The following is a 22,457-nucleotide window of genomic DNA, read 5'->3' as shown; positions in this document are numbered from 1 at the left end:
ATTTTACTTGAAGCAAGTAAAGCGATAGGTTTGGAAGTAAATCACGAAAAGACGAAGGATATGATTATGTCTCGTGACCAGAATATTGTACGAAATGGAAATATAAAAATTGGAGATTTATCCTTCGAAGAGGTGGACAAATTCAAATATCTTGGGTGACATCCGGGAGGAAATTAAACGGAGAATAAATTTGGGAAATGGCTGTTATTATTCGGTTGAGAAGCTTTTGCCATCTAGACTGCTGTCAAAAAATCTGAAAGTAAGAATTTATTAAACAGTTATGCCTATATTACAGGTTGTTCTGTATGGTTGTGAAACTTGGACTATCACTTTGAGAGAGGAACAGAGATTAAGGGTGTTTGAGAATAAGGTGCTTAGGAAAATATTAGGGGCTAAGAGAGATGAAGTTACAGGAGAATGGAAAAAGTTACACAACTCAGAACTGCACGCATTGTATTCTTCACCTGACATTTATTAGGAACATTAAATCCAGACGTTTGAGATGGGCAGGGCATGTAGCACGTATGGGCGAATCCAGAAATGCATATAGAGTGTTAGTTGAGAGACTGGAGGAAAAACACTTTTTAGGAGGCCGAGACGTAGATAGGAAGATAATATTAAAATGGATTTGAGGGAGGTGGGATATGATGGTAGAGACTGGATTAATCTTGCTCAGGATAGGGACCGATGTCGGGCTTATGTGAAGGCGGCAACGAACCTGTGGGTTCCTTAAAAGTCATTTGTAAGTAAGTAAGTAATAAGTTAATAAGGTGTAGACTGAATATTGCATAATAAATAAATACTCTTCAGGTTAGATAAGTTGAGGAATAAATTGGTTAGAAATTAAATGGAGCTGTGAAGACGGTTATTGACAGAATCGAAGTAAGATCTTTTATATGATATGAACACATGAAAAGAATGAGTGGAAATAGGTGGCCTTAAATAATGCGAGAGTGGAAACCAGTCGAAAGAAAAAGAAGAGGGGGAACTAAAAAAAAAGTGGCTGCAACGAATAATGAATAGAATTGAAAATAGACAGCTTGTTTGGCTACTTGAGACTAACTCTAATAATTTATTTCAGTTAGAACTATATCTTCAATATATCCACCGACAACGAGAGATGACACCGAATACTAAGACAGACATACTGAGTGAAGAAGATGAAGTTCAAATCTCCCAAGTGAAACCGACCATTCTTTGGTTCAATGTGGTGCTTCTGGCAGTTATCCACATTATGACACTCTACGGCTTAGTTTTCGTCTTACCGCGATGCAAGTGGCAGACTCTTGCGTGGGGTGAGTAATATAACTTAAGCCAGCGTTTCTCAAACTATGGTCCGCGGACCACCTGTGGTCTTCGAGGTCTGCCCTGGTGGTCCTTCAAAAAAGGCAGAAGACAAAATAAAATTCAAACGAATTGCGTACCACACTACAGCTAAAAATCTCAGAGTTTGGAAATGACACATGGCAATTGCCTTTCATTTTTTCTCCTAATACTGACATTTTATGAAATTATTTATTACCCTATGCGTCTACTGACTCCTCACTCTACTCTCAACAACAAAAGAGGGATTTAAAGCACTATGAATGTGGTGTTTGTCTCCATCTTTTCCCTGCACATCTGACGCCGCGCCTGTAACCCAGCCAGGGACCACCCAAATTCGTAACAGAGGACCGATCCTTTTCATGTGTTGATGGCTTTCTTAATAGTTTTGCCGACACCCAGTCTGCACATTGAAATAGCCACGTACTGTACGTCGTACACCAATAATACAACTCTGAGGTCACAATTTGAAACTTATTTTCCAAGTAAATATGACGAATTTTCATGGATTCGTGATCACTTTCATTGCGATATTGAAACTAACAAACTTTCATTGAGTGAAAGAGAACAGTTAATTGAACTCTCGAATGAGACCGGACTTAAAATGAAATGCCAAGCGGAAGGTATGGTTAATTTCTGGACCTCATCACAAGTGAAAAGAGAATATAGTGAACTGTACAATGGTGCTTTAGAGATTATAATTCAATTTGCTTCTACGTATCTGTGTGAGAAAGGGTTTTCATCACTAACTCTAATAAAAAGAAAGTAGGCTATGGAAATCGACTCGATGTATGTAACGATCTCCGACTTAAGCTTACCAGCCTACATCCAAATAGAGAACAACTGTGCAAGAATCGGCAGGCTCATCCATCTCATTAATGTGAGTACCGACACTTATTCATTTTTTAGTTAATAAGTTAAAGATTATCCAAACTTTAATAGCCTTGAATTATTAAAGAAACAAAAATGAATTTTATTCTATTAACACTAACTTAATTAGTTAATACTAATATAAAATTAATTTAATTTAATTCATTTTCATCAATTAATTCTATTTTAAAATATAAGTATACTGGTATTAAAATATGCTACTAAAATTATAAATTTGCTTTCGAAGGGAACAAGAGTAAGGCGGTCCGCGGAACTGTTCTGACTTAAAAAAGTGGTCCCCACTTCAAAAACGTTTGAGAAACGCTGACTTAAGCTATTAGTCAAATGCGTTCCTCTACAAAGCAGCTTGTTACTGATCCAACATGCGACATTTAAAGTTACTTTAGGATAAACACAATCCAAGCCTGTCAACCATCTCTGGGTAACTATCGGTGCTGTACCTCGGACTCATTTCACCGGCATTATCACCTTCATTTCATTCAGACGCTAAATAACCTGAGATGTTGATACAGTATCGTAAAATACCCACTAAAAAAAAAAGGCCGCGGAATTGGCTGGAATCGGAAAGCAGCAGCTCGGCAGGAAGTCAATGACGTCTGTTCACGTTACCAATAGCAACAGTTTCTTCTTCATCATCATCATCCGTCACGAATTAGGCCTGTGTAGACCTGTTTCGGCCCCATCTATCAGTCTTCTAAAGGGTCTTCCTAACCGTCGATGTCCTCTGGATTGATATTGCATCATCATTTTGGGGATTCTTGAATTGTCCATTCTTTTTACATGGTGTAGCCAATTTAGTTTGTATCTGTATTTTTTTCTTCTACTGACTCTATTTCTAATTGTTCCAATATTTCTTCATTCCTTATTCGATCTAAAAGAGTATATCCTGCTGTCCGTCTGAGAAATTTCATTTTCCTTGCTTTGATTCTGCTCAAATCTCTTTTCCTTAATGTCCAAATCTCACTCCCGTATAAAAGGGAGGGTAATGCTAGAGTATTATATACTTTTATTCTTGTAGAATTTTGTACTAATTTAGATGTTAATGTATTATTTATTATTCCCAAAATTTGTGTAAATTTGATGATTTTCTTGTTCACATTTTTTTCATATTTCGCAACCCAGATAATTGAAATTTTGTACTTGTTCTAGGCATTGGTTATTGTGTATTATCTTACTTCTGATTGGATCTTGTCCCAAAAATGCCATTACTTTTCATTTTTGTGCTGAAATCTCCATTCCAAAATTTGATAATACAGGGACATCATTTTATTTTTACTAACATTTTTAATATTAACCTGTCTATAACTTTAGAGAACCGGAAACATCGCTTGCTCCCCCCTCCAAGAGTGGAGTTCGATGATACTGGCGTAAAACACAAATCACTCTACTAGGTATAGGAAGGAAGAAAAGTAGTTCATCCATTTACATAAACTAGGAAATATCGCGATTTTGAGTTTGATAATTTTCATTAGGTTTTTCTTTAATCAAAGTACAGTGCTGTATTAAGAATAAGTGAGTTATCCATGCGAACGTATTCATTATGCGGTGTATATTATACTGTCTACAGCACATTAGCGTACAATATAGAGAAAGAAGTTAAATTGAAAAATAATCATAGTATGAATATTTAAACACAATTTTGAAAATAGTGGCCGTTCATTTCGATACAGGCTTCAGTTCTTTTGTGCATATTATCGCACTATAGACTATTGCATCTAATTCCAATTGCCAGTTTCGTCCTTCGTACTAGTAACTCATGTTGAAATAATTCTGTACCTACTCTACGTACTGTAAATTCAATCTTCACTTCTGCCCGACCCGAAAATATGAAATTACTCAGACATGCTATCTACTGTCCGTCCAAGTGGTTATGCCGCAGGACTGTAGAAAGGGAGGAAATCACGTGACAGTTAATTACTTAACGAGGCCATTTATTTAAGTTAAATTAAACAGCTGTATAATATTACGTAAACGCCCAATTCCTAAGAGAAATTAATGTTTTCAGAAAAGAGCTAAGACAGCCAAGCTTTTACAGAGGGGCGAGCAGAAGCAGGTGGGGGAAATCGGGATGCGACGTAGGCAAACGGACAGTACCTGTGCGAAAATATGATTCAATATTGAAAGGTCTTTCGTCACTGGAAAACGCGAACATATTTCTGGAACGTACTATACTCAGTAACTCAGTACTGCTTACTATCTGCGGTCTTGGCTCTGTGTGGAGTTGGAACTTCATTAGTAGAAGGGGTTGGAGTGAAGTACATTAAAAACTCAGGTACAATAAAAATTGAAGTAAAAATAAAATGATGTCCCTGTATTTTATTTAATGTATATAGTCCTCTTTGTAAGTTATCCTCTGAATTGGAAATTATAACTTCATCGTGTGCAAAGAGCAGTGTATTTAATGATAAGGTACTGGTTATTATGATTCCTGATGTATAGATTTGGTTCCATTTAGAAATGATTTCATTCATTTAAATATTAAATAGTTTTGGAGATAATGGGCAACCTTGTCTAACTCCATTATTAATATATTTTCTTTCGGATATACGATTATTTATTTTGACACTTATTTTATTGTCAGTGTAGATTTCTATTATGTTTTGTAATAGCAGATTTGGTATGTTTTTTTCTTGTACAGTTTTTTGTACAAGGAAAAGGCTGACTTAATCCTTTCTTGCGCCGTTCGATAGGTCTTGCTTAAATAGTTCATAATACTAAATAAAAGTATATCCAATTTTGACTTAATGCCTTTCAGCTCCGACTGATTCAATTATAATAGCTAAATGAGTCCAACGCCGGAAGTTACCCAACAATTTTCCTCCAAATGTTTGACGGGAAAACTTGAAAATAACCTAAACCAGGTAACTTGTTCCAACCAGGATTTGAACCCGGTCCCTATCGTTTCACGGTCAGATACTCTACACTAATCATTACTCCATAGCGGTAGACCTTCCACTCAATTATGTTTCATTCTAACCTATTACAATATAACATTTCCTATTTGAAACAGTTCTGTTCCATTCCCTTGTATTACATTGCCACCAACTCTATTTTAATGTTGTCCTATTCCTTAAATTTCACTTTATTAACTTATATTGCATTCCACGCGCGTACTAAACCTAGATCCTGGTATCATTACGTTGAAATGCACTGCATTAAGTGCTGTAATAGCTTTTTACGATATATCATAACGTTTCATATTACAATATGAGAACGGAAAGTTTTCAAACGATCCGAGTACTGTAATATGAAGCTAAGTTAAGTATATCGTAAAACGTTTTATCCGCTTTGATAAACAATTAATTTTTCAATAAAGTAATAGTATTATTTTTAATAGTTTTGAACTTGTCTATCGTGGACAGGCGATTGTTTCCTTATGATTACTTTCTTCCTGAGAGAGGCGATTCGTTTATGTTTGTTTTATTAATTTTTAACACGATAGGTTTTTGTTTATAAACAGAACAGCAGTACTAGAAGAAATAAGCATACAGTACATTGTTAAAATGAGTTCAAACGAGAATACATATTGAAACCGCTGCAAATTCTGCAATTGAATGTTTTATAACAAATTATGAACATATTGTTATTAATGTAAAGGCTGCGGCAAAACATCCTCCCTATTTTAAAGTTTAAATAAAAAACAGATGGATCAAAATAAAGAAACTGTCTTAATATGAATTGTATCTAAACAGTGGGAAATTTAGGTTTACATGCGTTGCCATAGCGATATCAAATGTCATGCGCAAAACAACAAGAATTGAATAGGACATGAATACACGGAATTGACATTCAATTGGTGCAAATTGTAATCTGTAACGAATTCCAACTATGCCGTGGACGGGTGAAGAACGTGCTTACGCTGTGCTATCGTTTTTGGTAAGTGGTAATTCCGTTGCCGCTGCTCAGATGTTTCCCGGACGCTTAATTTCTTCACGTGGCGACGTCCCCTGGCCAGCACGATCACCAGACCTTGCACCCTGCAATTTTTTTCTGTGGGGGCAACTTAAGGCTGAGGTGTTCAAACATCGGCCGAGGACTTTGCCAGACCTAAGAAATGCAATACAGGAAGAAATTGGTCTTATTCCTCAATAAATGCTAGTTAGAGTGATTCAGAATTTCCGAAGTCGCATTCAACAATGCATTGATAGTGAAGGACACTACTTGAGAGATACGTTATTAAAAAAAATGAAAAATTCCCACTGTTAACATACCATTCATATTAATAAAGTTTCTTTATTTTGATCCATCTGTTTTTTATTTAAACTTTAAATTAGGGAGGATGTTTTGCCGCAGCCTTTATAAATAAAATCAAGTCAATTTAATTTAATGTATGGTTCAAATTACGCAACCAGTTAGGTAATAGCAGTGTCAATACCTAACTCGTTGCGTAAGAGAAGTATCATTACCCAACTAGTTGCGTAATGAATGTGATGTAAAGTCAACATTACATAATTAAAGTTGATAAATTCTTCTTTTTTATTCTGTGTACATGCTAGACTAGAAATCCCGCCAGATATTTTGTACGTAATTTAATATAAATGTCATACTAATTGCGTTTCAGACTTTGCGTACAGCATAGTTGGTGGTTTCGGGGTCACTGCAGGAGCACATCGCCTGTGGACCCACAGATCGTACAAGGCCAAACTGCCTCTGAGGGTGATACTTGCGTTGTTATATCCTACAGCGGGCATGGTAAGTTTACAGTAAAAATTTGAACAAAGACGGGTCTTTATTACAGGACAAATGTGTTTTCGCTCAGAATACTGATTAAAATGACGCTAAAACCAGAAGAAAATGAATATTAAACTCCACTCATCTAGGATTATTACCAGAGCTAGGAAGTTGGTACTGAAACTATTAAGTTGTGTGAGCTTGGACTATATCTCTACCGAAAGAAAAGTAGTAGCGTAGTTCTCAATGCCAATGAACCAGAACGACACACTTGTACAACCGTGTGGTAACCAAACTAGTGTTCCAATCGTCCACGGCCTTAGAACAAGAAAACAATAAACGAATAATATAGAAAAACAATAATTGATAATTATAAACTATCAATATAATGATAAAATACACACATTTGGTCAATAATACAGTGTTCATTAAGGAGATATGTCACAGTTATATGAAAACTTTATATATATAAAGTGTTTGACATATCTCCTTTAAGGTATTCTATGAATATAAATTAATAATATTCTTGAAACTATTCACGACTGAATGATACTATGCGTTGTTTATGTGAACTGCGTATCGTCTGTAGCGTGCGGGAGCTGGGCGAGGCGCGGGTGACATCTATATTCCTCGCTGTACTCCACTGAAATTTACTGTTATGGTACAAACTTCCTACTTATAGTTATTAGTATTGGAATAAATTGAGGATAAATACACTGGTGGCCATAATTCTGGAAACTTTTTGTTTTTGTACTGAATTATTATATCATTTGCATTGATTCACAGATTTATACAATTCAAAATGTTATTCGTGACTGACCCGTTAATTATGAGGCTATAATAAAGGTATTAGGCCTATATTAAATCCTAAATATTTTAATACTAAATAATTACCAAGTGGAAATTATGTTCTTGTCGTTTAATATCTAAATATTAATTTCAGTTTTCATTATAATTTCCCATTATTTATTGTAATAATAATTAGTCCATTGTCGAGTTTAAGATTATTGTATCTCTTTAGAAGAATTCCTTCGATCTTTCAGTGCTAATCGACAAATCTGCCTCACATCTCTTGGACTTACTTTAGGTTTTCTACTAGTCCTAAGTGTTGTTTTACGAGATTTTGTGGATTTGTACTTCTGCCATACCTTCTGGACGCCAGACACTGTAGCACCATTACCAAGTTTTCTTGCAACTTCCTTGATTGTGTGGCCTTCTTCTCGAAGTGCGACTTCCCTAGAAGCTGTTCAGTCCTTTCGTGGATCCATTGTGATAAAATTATCAATAAAGTTTGTTGTAAAGCAATCAGGTGTTCACCTAACGAAATCTTAAGTCAGACAACTGGTAGAAACACAATAATAATGTCCACATTTTATGCTAACATTGCTCAACAATGCTTCTATCGATCAACAATAATCTTAAAATCAACACTGGACTAGTTTTTATTGCAGTAAATAATGGGAAATTATAATGAAATCTGAAATTAATATTTAGATCTTAAACGACAAGAACATAATTTCCGACATAGTATTGATTATTTATTGTTAAAATATTCAGGATTTAATATAATACCTTTATTATAACCCCATAATTAACGAATCAGTCACGAGTAACATTTTGAATTGTATAAATCTGTGAATCGATGCAGATGTTTTCATAGTTCAGTACAAAAACAAAACGTTTCCAGAATTATGGCCACCAGTGTACTATTGAAACTGAAACTGTTACATTTGTTAACTTAGAAAGCATGTTGGTAATATTCAGATTGTCAATTAATATAGATAAACACAATATAATATTTGTTACTCAGTCAAATGACAAATCAATGTAAAATAATGACTTATATTATATGGTCATTAAGTTTTATATACATGAATTACAAATTGCAAACGTTTTCGCCCATTCAGGCATCTTCAGGCACAATTATACAATATCTCAATATCAAACTATGTAGCTATTACATTGGTGGTAGATAAACTGTTTAAGATTAATGGTGTACAAAACATCTCATAATTAAAATGTAATATTACAAGTCATAAATTAAAAACCACGTAGTGTATGTATGTATTTATTTACACTGCAAGTGGGCAAGCACCCGGTGGCAGTGGTATACACAATATTAACAATACACAATAAAATGATAAGCAATACACAATAAAATTTACAATACACAATACAATTTTACAACACATATACAATTTTATACACAATACAATAAGAATACACAATACAATTTATCACAATAATAATAAAACATAAAATAAAATACCTAATTTTACAATACAACCTACATAATTATGTATAGGTCCTACACAAGTTTCAATAGTCTTTCACTTTACTCTCATCTCATTCCCTGTAGTGGCACTATGACGCATTTCACTGACACTTTAGCACACATTTCACTGACACTCTGTAACACATTTCACTGACACTATAGAACACATTTCATTGACACTATAGAACACATTTCATTGACGCTATAAATTATCACTGATCGGAACTGTTCACTGCACTGTAAAACCATAACTTCACTGACTCACCTCGCTTCACTGATACAACAGTTCAAATAAGTCAAATAATTACATCCTTAAACATACTTATGAACAGAACTACATTTAAACTAAACATTTCTAGTCTAAGGCCCTCTTACACGCTATTTTTAAATAATTTACAATTCAAACCAAGGAAGTAAACTCCTCAGGCTAGATAAATACATGTCACCTTAAAAAATTAAATATTGAGTGTCACCTTAATTTTAATTTTCACTTTATATACAACTTTTTAAATTATTCTTGAATCTCCTTAAGGAAGGACAGCCCTCAAAGACCGCTGCAGGTAGGTCATTCCAATCATTTATAGTGTTGTAATTAAACTTCATAATATTCTGTGGAACTCTAGTTATGACTTGTAATATTACATTTTAATTATGAGATGTTTTGTACACCATTAATCTTAAACAGTTTATCTACCACCAATGTAATAGCTACATAGTTTGATATTGAGATATTGTATAATTGTGCCTGAAGATGCCTGAATGGGCGAAAACGTTTGCAATTTGTAGCTCATGTATATAAACTTAATGCCCATGTAATATAAGTCATTATTTTACATTGATTTGTCATTTGACTGAGTAACAAATATTATATTGTGTTTATCTACGTTACATTTGTGTTTAAGGGCAGTTGTGGAAATGTATTTTATTTTGTCATAGATTAGGTTCTAATAGATACTCACTGGAATTTATGTGATCAACTCTAAATCCCAGAGATTGTCGTATCGAGCGAAAGTCGTGATCCAATTACTGGTCACGCGTGGATTTCACGTGAAAGTTGGTAGGCCTGTAATTTACCCATAAATTGATGACAACAAACCTACAGCAGCGACCTGCTTCCTGTAAGGCTCGTCCCTTAACAGCGCAGTACTACCACAGTCTAGTATATACAGTCACGAAGCTCAATACGTAGTAAATATGCATCCACAGATAGTTGCTAACCACTAGGATCGCTAATATCGCCTCATTATAGACAATGCGAAATAGTACCTGCACAGTCTATTGTTCCTAGCACCCTCACAACTAAAGCTTCGTGACTGTATATGTTACTGTAAATGTATGAAGACCGGTAAATCTTAGAATTTACCGGTATTACCTAACATTTATCAGTAAAGTGCGGTAAAACCCTGAAATATCTTATTAGATGTATATATTTTGAACTTTTACCAAGAGATGTTGGTAAATCTCGGGAGTTACCGATCAGCTGTGGTAAAATCGTATTAAAGAAGAAAAAAGAATCTTTACTAAGATTTGCCGTTCTTTGCACTTCTACATATCTATTTCCAATTCATCTTTTATTGTTGTTTTAGATCTATTTAAAAACATAAATATCACCTCAGCAATGACTGAAATAATTTGTATTTATTTTTTATTTAAGTTATTTATATATTCATACATCATAATGTGAGTATAATAAACAATACTTATTATATATTAAAAATAGTGAAACATATTATAATTTTAACCACAGTCTGTTATAGTATTTCACATAAAAATTAACAAAGCCTTTACATCTCCTCAAAGAGTCTAGGTCCACAAATAAAGTAAAACAAACATTATGAAACACTTTTTTGTTGAACACTTTTTAAACATTTACACTTTTTTAACCCTTGTCTTCCAACGAAAGATAATTGACCAACCACTTCCCGTACACTAATTCCTTCTTTTTCTAATTCTTCAATGCTGATAAAATTTTCTTTACACAATATAAGTTAGCTCCTAGAGTACAATGACTTCAGTTTGCCAGCTTTGGTACCAAGTTGATAAAACTCATCTTAAATATTTATGATCACTATTATTATTGATTTTACGTCAATTTTTGCTTCCGGTACTTTGATTCTCACATTCGATCCGACTACAAATTTTGGAATTTTGTTACAAGTAGCTGCTTTCATTTTCTTCGCTTGCATTTCAAGATCTTCTTTGGCAGCCTCTCGGAACCGCTTCACCCCTGGAAACGTATCTGAATCTACACAACGAAGGCGAGATTCTTCGTTCTGGGTTCTTCGATCTAGCTTTTACCAGCTCGCATCGGTAAATCCTGAGATTTACCAACATTTCTTGGTAAAAGTTCAAAATGTATGCATCTAATAAGATATTTTGGGGTTTTGCCGCACTATAACGATAAATGTTAGGTTATACCGGTAAATTCTAAGATTTACCGGTCTTCGTACATTTACAGTAACATATATACTAAACTGTGGTACTACCGCTAGCATTGCTGAGGTGTAGGTGCTACAGATTGAAATCAGAGTTATTTTCTTACCGGTAGAACTCGATGTACAACTGGGTGCGGGACCACCGTGTGCACCACAAGTACAGTGACACCGACGCCGACCCGCACAACGCGTCGAGGGGGCTGTTCTTCTCGCACGTGGGTTGGCTCATGTGCAAGAAACATCCGGAGGTGCGAAGGAGAGGCCGCCATGTTGACATGACTGACGTGGAGCAGGACCCTGTCATCGTCTTCCAGGAGAAGTGAGCACCTCCAGTAGCGAATGTGTGAGGGAGAGTACAGAAATAATAATATATCAAGAAAGTCAATATTATTATTATTATTATTATTATTATTATTATTATTATTATTATTATTTATTTATTCGAATGACAGGTACATAGATAACTTATCTTTTACCTAAACACAACCTCAAGATTAAAAAAATTAACTTAATATAACTTAAAATTAAATCTAAAGAAAGAACTAAACAAAATCCTTAAAGAACTAAAAAAACTAAGAACTAAACAGAGGTATGAGGCTTCTCGCTTCCCAGTATCTGGCACATTCAGTCAGTGATTTTAGAGCTGGGCAGCGTTATTATTATTATTATTATTATTAGTATTATTATTATTATTATTATTATTATATTATTGTTTAGTCAACTGTCCGAAGACAGATCTGACAAGGCACAACTTATGAGGCAACTAGGCCAGGAGATAATGGGGTAGGGTGGCCAGTTCCTTTCCCACTTCATTGCATACATCGCCAACTAGCTACTGTACATATTGACGCTAGTCAGACTTCAGATGCATACAAACAATCATTGTTCTTCCTCCGACACAAATAATAATAATAATAATAATAATAATAATAATAATAGTAATAATAATAATAATATTATTATTATTATCATTATTATTATTATTATTATCATTACAAATCCGATCGTCACTAATCAGTAATTTGGCCTTGATGTAACAGGTTCGATTCCATTCAGTGGTATTTTCGAAAGTTTCTCTTTTCTTATGTAACTTTCGATTGATTAGCTTTTTTCGGCTTTCGAACCCGGGTCTTTACTTATACTTCAGCCCGCATGCGCAATCAATACTAAGCTATTGTCAAGAATTTCCCAAACCTAGAATAAAGGTACGGTCACACGTCGCTACTTTTGCAGCGCTGCAGTACAAAAAACTGCGCAACTTTCGTACTGCGAAGTGTGGACAACGGTGCAACCCGAAAAGTAGCGCTGCCGAACTTGCTGCCCGCTACTTTTCCATGCTGCGCGCAGCTTAAAAGTAGCGACGTGTGAACAGGGTTCTCAGGGTTGCAACCGCAGCATTTTTGATATCGGTTTTGTTCAAACTTTTGCTGCGGTTGCGACCAGTGTTACCACCCAAATTTACCAATGATACTTTTATTGTCTGGATGTATTTTAATGTTCGATGTGGTGAAATAGTAATATACGTTACAAGAGCGGTATGTTGACGTTTTCATGGTCGAGGAAAAGATTGAAAAAGCGAAACGTAGTTGAGCTTTTTTAATTTCCGAGAACATGAAAACAAACATAGCGCTCGTGTATCGTACATTATTTTGTGCGAAGAGCGTTTATTACATACCTGAAAGAAGAATTTCTAATTAGCCTCAATGAAATCTCCATCTTGGTTTGCTGTTTAATGACGGCAACTTCGGAAACCAAAATATCTTTCTTCAACATTTGCTATAAAATGTTTTCTGTGTTTACTATACTCCAGCAGGCCGTGATATACGTCTGTCTTCCCCCCCCCCCCAGTCTATAAATGCGAACTTAAAACGGTAAGGTTATGTAATGATTTATTTTTCATTTTAATATTTTAACAATATTATTTATATAACATATTGCAGTAATAACATCGGCATCTGGAATCTTGTTGATTTTTTCACGGCTTCCTTAATGTTACTTGTATCAGGAATGCAATAAGTTTCGTGGAGTAGTAGACTTTACTTAATTTTTGCAAATATTTAAAAAGAATTATTAACATTGCAATTTAGGTGAAATTGCAGTGGTAAGTTTCCAATTTATAATTATTACTATGTTAAACGTCTCTAAAAATAATATGTTAAAAGCCTAAAGCAGTAAAATGAATGTCGCGCTTAAGCGGTAAGAAGAGGGAAATTGTTATGTGTGTTACGTTGGGAATACTGAATGCGGTATTTCACACTTACCGCGTATTGGTTCTGTGCGGAAAACAAGCAAATACGCACGATCTTGCACATAATTATTTGTAACACTTATTAAATGCACAACACAGTCTGAGCATATTTACTGACGATATAATTAACTTTTTTAATTTTCTATAGCGTAGTTTCAAACAGGAGGGTTGCCAACATTGATTACGTGATTATACTGTTGGTTATCATTTACGTATATAGGCGTTTTTAAAAGCTTTATAGTAAAAAATAATGCCAATTTCTGAATACTAGTTAGGACAGAAAAGCAAATAATATATAAGTAAGCTTTAGCATGCGTTTATTAATAATGCGAACATTTCCACAAAATGTATATTGGGGAGTCAACACGGAGATGGTACTCTCGGACATGGCGTGTATAGAAAGCCGACGCACACAGATCTGTACCTGAATGCACTCAGCCTCCACCACCCTTCGCAGAAGAAGTCCGTCCTGACTAGTCTACTACATCGCGCCATAGTCATATCCGATATCAACAACTTGCCTGCAGAAATGGACCATCTTCGTAGAACACTACAACAAAACAACTACAGCCGGAGAGACATCAGCAAAGCCCTCAAACAAGTTACCACGAGATGTAACACAATAGACTTAGACAGCAGGCAAGAACCGACAAAGAAAGCTTTCATTCCATTCTGCGGGAGCGTGTCACACAAAATAAGCAGAATCCTCCAGAAGGTTAATATCAAAACCATCCATAAACCACAGAGCAAAATCCGGAGTCATCTACGTCAGGTTAAAGACAGTCAGGGCTCAAGGACTCCAGGGATTTACAAGATTCCATGCGAGTGTGGCGAAGTATACATAGGGCAGACTGGCCGCACAATAGAAGACAGAATTAAAGAACATAAGAGGAACCTGAGGCTGTATTACCCGGAAAAATCTGCAGTGGCGCAACACAGCATAGAAAAGGAGCATAAAATACTGTTTGCCCACACCAAGGTCATTAACAAATCAAGCCACTACTGGGATCGTACAATCAAGGAGGCCATAGAGATCAAGCTGGAGAAAAACAACTTCAACAGAGACAGTGGACTCCAGCTCAGTCAGGCATGGACACCGGCCTTAGACCAACTCAGGCCCTCTTACAATCAAGGTCATGAAGATCACGGACCGAGGACGGCAACCGATTCCAACCGGCGGAACAGGGCTCGCCGCCCGCCAAACTTCACGCAGGAATCCCGGGAGGGGCGGAGCTTACGAGCGATGACAATTCCCGGCCCCGGATTGGCCGATCCGCCAACCAATCCCGTTTCACCTGAGACAGCCTAACATCTATATAACCATTCGACTTTCTGTTCGGACATCACTTCCCTGAAGATGGCTGCAGAGATAGCAGTCGAAAGCTTGGAGCATTCCAAAATCTTAACTCGGCTGATATCCCGCGAAAACATATTAACGGAGATGGAAACCTGCAGCATGACTGCGGCTGCAAAAGTAGCGCCTTGCGTGTGAACAGACTCGCAACCTCCAGTTGCAACTTTTGCTGCACTCGGGTTGCGCAGCACGAAAAGTAGCGTGCAGTGCACTACTTTTGGCTTACGTGTGAACACGACACACAACTTTTGCAGCTGCAGTACAAAAGTTGCGCAGCAAAAGTAGCGACGTGTGACCGTACCTTAAGTCAAGCTCGGTCTCAGTTTTCGTATATGTAGATAGCATACTCCATTTCATCTTCGTCTTGACACAATCCTGAGATGGTTTAGGTTTGGTTTCTTATTGTTTATTTATTTATTATCAAAATATTAAGTCTTACAATGCGGTATAATTACTGCTTTATCTAATCGGATTGGTGATGTTTGTTTCTTAATAGCAATTGCTTGAATATTAAATTTCGGTAGATAAAATTATATTTATCATTTGGAATTATTAAAGGGAGATTCTGCTAACAATATTCGCCTTCAAGGCGAATGTTTTCCTGCATTTATATGTCGTCATTGCTAATCAGGTGATCAGTGTCCAAGGCTTCTACAGTATACACTCAATAGATTATCTCGTTTTTCATTAGCCAATCAAATAGCTAGTTGGCTGATGACGCGCGAAGAGTCCATGTTGATTGGTCCTTTATTTTCAAATTGATCAGTGTACATTATAAACATAATCGCCTCAAATAAAAACATTACATGGGGTATAGAGTGTGTACGTATCTATACTAATAATAAATCTGTAGCCAAAATTTTTCTGGTAATTTTCGATTTTCCAAAAATAATTGGTGTTAACATGTATAATTAACCATCCTGAAACCGAAAATCGCTTTTTTGAAATTTTTGTTTGCATGTCTGTCTGTCTGTCTGGATGTTTGTTACCTTTTCACGCGATAGTGGCTGAACGGATTTCGATGAAAATTGGAATTTAAATTAAGTTCGTTGTAACTTAGATTTTAGGCTATATGGCATTCAAAATACGTTATTTAAAAAGGGGGTTATAAGGGGGCCTGAATTAAATAAATCGGAATATCTCGCTTATTATTAATTTCTGTGAAAAATATTACATAACAAAAGTTTCTTTAAGAATGATTTCCGATACGTTTTATTATTTTAAAAATTTTCATAGGACTGATATTTAATGATCTAAGGCGGTGTAGTGAAATAAAAAATAAATGACTTCGTCTATAAGGGGCCTTGGACAACAACAATCGAAAGCTATGAAACATAGCCTACAGAGAATGTTTCTGTGTTTGTATGAAGTAATATCGGAAGCTAAATTAACCGATTTATATAATTAATTATTATTTCACCATTGGAAAGTTAGTTTCTCTGGATGGACATAATGCTATAATGTTATTACAGTAACTTCTGAGTGAATCGAGAACGGGTAAGATTAAAATAGCTTCTTATGCACAGAAAACTTTATAGGCTATTCTGAATATTCGTTTCCTGTATTTCATAAAATAATGTTTATGTACACATTAAATCTAAATGATGTCAATCTTCATTAAACTATGGTTTAAACATGTTACAGGAATTGTTATTGCACCAAATGAGTGGTCTCTGGACCAAAATGATCGCAATTTAATTATTTAAATACAATTTAAATTAAGTAGCATATTAAACGATTTATCCTTCTATCAGACACGAATGTTCCCTGGATCAAATGTCCTATTTTAATTATGTAATTACTTTATATTTATTTCTAACGGGTGCAGCGGAGCGCACGGGTACGGCTAGTCATGGAATAAAATAATTTTGAAAGTGTTTATACCGTGTATATAAAAGCTGTACTTAGACTTGTCACTGCATTATTTTTCTGTATTTCTTAACAATTCATCTGCTCTCAATGTATGCCGTCCGTTTTCATCTGCTAGTTTCGTCTTGAGTTCACATACTTGAGTCGTATAAAGAACCTAGTTTTGACTGTACAATCAACAATAAAATTTCACGTGGAACGTTATGTGCGAACATTGCCACATATTTTTTTGTTCTTTTTATAGTATTCCGCTCCTTTTTAATCGTGTTCTTGCCATGAAACTCATTGTATTATTGAAAGTACTTTGCCATGCTGGTGATGGCATGGTTAAACCTTCAAAAGAAAGAATAATGCATTAAAATTTAAAAAGGGCCAAGATGGTGGTGTTTTTGTTTTAAATGTATGTTTATAAAAAATCTAACATCGATTGATTTTAATATCTCATTCTAAAATTTGGAAAAGGAGCATGTACCGGTAATGAATATCAACAACACGTTCATTTACATACAATAATCATTGTAACTCAACAATGAATTATCACTGGAGGCTATTATGATTAACCCACTGATTATGCCATAATGACAAAATGTCACAAATCATTAACATAAAATCAATATAATGAGAATTATAGTGTAAAAACATCACTGGTATCAGTCGTTAACCCTCCACCCCTTTGGTATGCAACTGTTAGTATAAGTAGCATGATTACAAAAGAAAGAAAATAATTTGCAGGTTAACATAGATGAACATAATCTAATTATACAAAGCTGGTATTAACATAGGCTACTTATATACTACATGATTTATTTAAACTTACCTGTAGGCTTTGACATTCTCGGTCGTTTCGGCTTTATTGTCATTAATGCTGCTCGAAAATCAGGAACAAAATCGTCATCTTTAAAATGATCAGAGCATACTCTGCTTGTATCAAGATTGATACAACTTTGACCTGGCATAATGCATTCAAAACAACATAAACAAGAAAAAACACGAGATACTGCTTTGAAGCATTTGAGCTTAGGCGCGCTCAGCTATCTTGTGACGTCAGAATCGCTCTCCTTTCCTCGTCAATCCCTCGCCCACAAGCTCAACTTCAAAATAATAGACTATAACTATAATATAAGCTTTCATTGTTGTAAATATTATATGACAATTTCATTAACCAATTCAATTACTGGTAATTAAAATTATTAGTATGTATCACAATTCAAACTCTTATCATCTGTCTGTTATCCCAACTTATAGTAAAATATTATTTAAGAACACGCAGCTGATCTTGTGCCAATAATATTACAAAACTGGTTGGCGCCGAACTGACACACCAAATAGCTTACTTAGTCTTTGCGTATCGCACGCTGCAAGTATTATACGTACGGTTGTAAGACGGCCTTCTATACATGTTTAGCGCGAGGTTCATAATTTTCATACGAGCGTCTTAATTACCATTATAGGCAAGTTTCATACGACTTTTTATGCTCGACCATATTTCTAACTTGAAATTATTCAGAAGTATTCATTTTATTCGCATCTAACTGTAGAGTGGAAGTGACCTCGTGCATCGCTCGTAAATTGTGAGATGTGAGCAGACGCGAAAGTATTGATTTTTTCCGAGGAACAATAATGTCATTGACCTTGTTATAATCTACAGAATAACATGAACTAATTTTGATATAACGTGGAAATTGATTTAGAATTGAAAAAAGAGATGACAAATTGAATTTATTTGAATATTATTTACAATTAACGCTAATTATTATAGTAACAGAACATAACCTTCTGCGACAGTATTGGATTTCCAGCCTCCGTGACGTTTCCCTCGTTGTCTTTCGATTGCAAATCCGAGAAAAATCGAAAACCTGAACTTTAATGAATAGGTGTACTTTAATGACAAACATTAAAGGACTGCTACCAGGTGTATAATTACTACATTTCGGCATGGTCGAGCATAATAGTACATTATGCAACGAGCCTATAATGAAGGTCATTAAGAAGTGAGTATGGATATTTATGAAACGAGCGCAGGCGAGTTTCATAATTTTCATACGAGCTTCTTAATTACCATTATAGGCGAGTTTCATATGACTTTTTATGCTCGACCATATTTCTAACTTGATATTATTAATTTTCTTTGTATCTGACCTTGACCAATGTCCCGTATGTTGTGAGATGTGCGGAGACGCGAAAGTATTGATTTTTTCCGAGGAACAGATGTTCACATTGACCTTGCTAGGCCATAAGAACCTACAGAGATAAGATTGAATTTAAATTTGACATTGAAAAACGAGATGACAAACTGAATTTATTTGAATATTATTTACAATTAACGCTAATTGTTATACTAACAGGACGTAACCTTCTGCGACAGTATTGGATTTCCAGCCTCCGTGACTTTTCGCTAATTCTCTTTTGATTGCATGTCCGAGAATAATCGATACTTGCGGTTTTATAACGGTAGAAAGCTGACCTGTCATTGGCTGAACAGTTGTAACCTGAGTCGTCATTGGCTGAAAGATCTGACCTTTAATGAGTAGGTGTACTTTAATGACATGCATTAAAGGTCTGCTACCAGGTGTATAATTACTACAGGGACATCATTTTATTTTTACTTCAATTTTTATTGTACCTGAGTTTTTGAATGTACTTCACTCCCACCCCTTCTACTAAGGAAGTTCCAACTCCACACAGAACCAAGACCACAGATAGTAAGCAGTACTGAGTTACTGAGTATAGTACGTTCCAGAAATATGTTTGCGTTTTCCAGTGACGAAAGAGCTTTCAATATTGAATCATATTTTCGCACAGGTACTGTCCGTTTGCCTACGTCGCATCCCGATTTCCCCCACCTGCTTCTGCTCGCCCCTCTGTAAAAGCTGGGCTGTCTTAGCTCTTTTCTGAAAACATTAATTTCTCTTAGGAATTGGAAGTTTACGTAATAATATACAGCTGTTTAATTTAACTTAAATAAAAGGGCCTCGTTGAGTAATTAACTGTCACGTGATTTCCTCCCTTTCTACAATCCTACGGCATAACCACTTGGACGGACAGTAGATAGCATGTCTGAGTAATTTTATATTTTCGGGTCGGGCAGAAGTGAAGATTGAATTTACAGTACGTAGAGTAGGTACAGAATTATTTCAACATGAGTTACTAGTACGAAGGACGAAACTAGCAATTGGAATTAGATGCAATAGTCTACAGTGCGATAATATGCACAAAAGAACTGAAGTCTGTATCGAAATGAACGGCCACCATTTTCAAAATTGTGTTTAAATATTCATATTATGATTATTTTTCAATTTAACTTCTTTCTCTATATTGTACGCTAATGTGCTGTAGACAGTATACACTGCGTAATGAATACGTTCGCATGGATAACTCACTTCGTGAGTAAAAACACTTATTCTTAATATAATACTGTACTTTGGGTAAAGAAAACCTAATGAAAATTATCAAACTCAAAATCGCGATATTTCCTAGTTTACGTAAATGGATGAACTACTTTTCTTCCATCCTATACCTAGTAGAGTGATTTGTGTTTTAGGCCAGTATCATCGAACTCCAGTCTTGGAGGGGGGAGAAGCGGTGTTTCCGGTTCTCTAAAGGTATAGACAGGTTAATATTAAAAATGTTAAAAATGTTATGTTTTATTTAACGACGCTCGCAACTGCAGAGGTTATATCAGCGTCGCCGGATGTGCCGGAATTTTGTCCCGCAGGAGTTCTTTTACATGCCAGTAAATCTACTAACATGAGCCTGTCGCATTTAAGCACACTTAAATGCCATCGACCTGGCCCGGGATCGAACCCGCAACCGTGGGCAGAGAAGGCCAGCGCTATACTAACTTGCCAACCAGGTCGACTTAAAAATGTTAGTAAAAATAAAATGATGTCCCTGTACAATAGTCTATAGTGCGATAATATGCATATTAGAACTGAAGCCTGCATCGAAATGAACGGCCACCATTTAAAAAAAAATGTGGAGGGTATTTTTGGAGTGACAGAGAGACACGGGATTACCCGAGGAAAACTCCCATGCAGCGTATTCTTTATCTATCACGAATTTTACCACGACCCTGCCGGGGATCGAATCGGAGCCTCGACGGGAGGCCAAAATACTGGAGCCCAGAGAGAGACAATTACATTATTGTTTCATTACTTTATTTCAATTGATCTGTCTGCTTTATTTCGGTGATGGGCAAAATTAATTAACTATGTATTTTATTTTTATAAATTGATGTATTCATTATGAAATACGGAAGCTGAATTCCATTACTGACACTGTAGAAGGATGTATGAAAGCAATTACGTATTTTGCAGTTAATTGCAATTTGAGAGCTATTCTAATTACAGCCCTGTCATACTTTCTCATTACGATTATAGTTTTAATTGGTGTTCTCATATTTCTGATGGTTTGTTGAAGATCTGGATGGTCACACTGACATGTTATCTTTTTATTGTTAATTTATGCTGAGCACAAAACAATACAGCAAAGTTTATTTTACCAACAGAATCTTTCTTGAAACTTGCTACAACACGCTTTCTTGTGAAACCTTTGTCATGGCTTCGGCTCAACGATCGCAGAACTTTACACTGTCTTTCTCTTCTATTCCAAATTCTGCGCATCTCAACCGCAAGCTATCTGTCTTCTCGTCTTGTCTATTAATCTTCCCACCGTTACCTAAATACTCGATTTGAGATTACCGGCACATTGAGTATAAAATACTCCCCGATATTCTTCATCATTCACTCTTTCAATTGCTCGTCATTGAAACTCTGGCAGTCAGACATTCATCACTCTTATAAGCCGGTTGTCAAACAGACTGTTTTTCGTCTCTAATTATATTTCTTAAAATATAATATTGCAGAGTATAATTTTTATTTTTAATGCGTAAATTTTCCTTTTCACCTTCCATTGAGGTTCTGGCTGATATGTACATCTATTTTTAGTAGGTTATTTTACGACGCTGTATAAACATCCTAGGTTATTTAGCGTCTGAATGAGCTGAAGGTGATAATGCCGATGAAATGAGTCCGGGGTCCAGCACCGAAAGTTACCCAGAATTTGTTCAAATTGGGCTGAGGGAAAACCCCGGAAAAAACCTCACCCAGGTAACTTACCCCGACCGGGAATCGAACCCAGGCCACCTGGTTTCGCCGCCAGACGCGCCAGCCGTTACTCCACAAGTGTGGACATGTACATCTATTATCAGGCAGTATACCTCACTTGATGATATAGGAAGAACAATATTGTTTGTATGCATCTGAAGTCTTATTAGTGAAGTTGTTACTAGTCAACGATGTTTGCAATAGAGGGGAAAAGGAATTAGCCACCATACTCCGTTATCGCTTGATTTATTTGCCTCATGAGTGATGCCTTATTGGTGTCACTTAT

The 22,457-nt window shown here is 35.7% G+C and overlaps 1 protein-coding gene across 1 annotated transcript in view; it reads left to right on the top strand.

Annotated features, from left to right (window-relative positions):
• Positions 1–1,086: 1,086 nt before the first annotated feature.
• Positions 1,087–22,457, top strand: part of LOC138695071 (acyl-CoA Delta-9 desaturase-like) — a 28,745-nt gene continuing 7,374 nt past the window's right edge. Inside the window, exons 1-3 of the mRNA XM_069819433.1 lie at positions 1,087–1,295; positions 6,776–6,906; positions 11,709–11,914. Coding sequence (XP_069675534.1) covers positions 1,121–1,295; positions 6,776–6,906; positions 11,709–11,914 — 512 coding nt within the window. The 5' untranslated portion in view covers positions 1,087–1,120. The remainder of the gene's footprint in view (positions 1,296–6,775; positions 6,907–11,708; positions 11,915–22,457) is intronic.

The sequence above is a fragment of the Periplaneta americana genome, chromosome 2 (genome assembly GCF_040183065.1).
Source record: "Periplaneta americana isolate PAMFEO1 chromosome 2, P.americana_PAMFEO1_priV1, whole genome shotgun sequence".
Classification (NCBI taxonomy): Eukaryota; Metazoa; Arthropoda; class Insecta; order Blattodea; family Blattidae; genus Periplaneta; species Periplaneta americana.
Note: the sequence above shows the minus strand (reverse complement) of the source record. Positions and strands in the feature narration are given on the sequence as shown.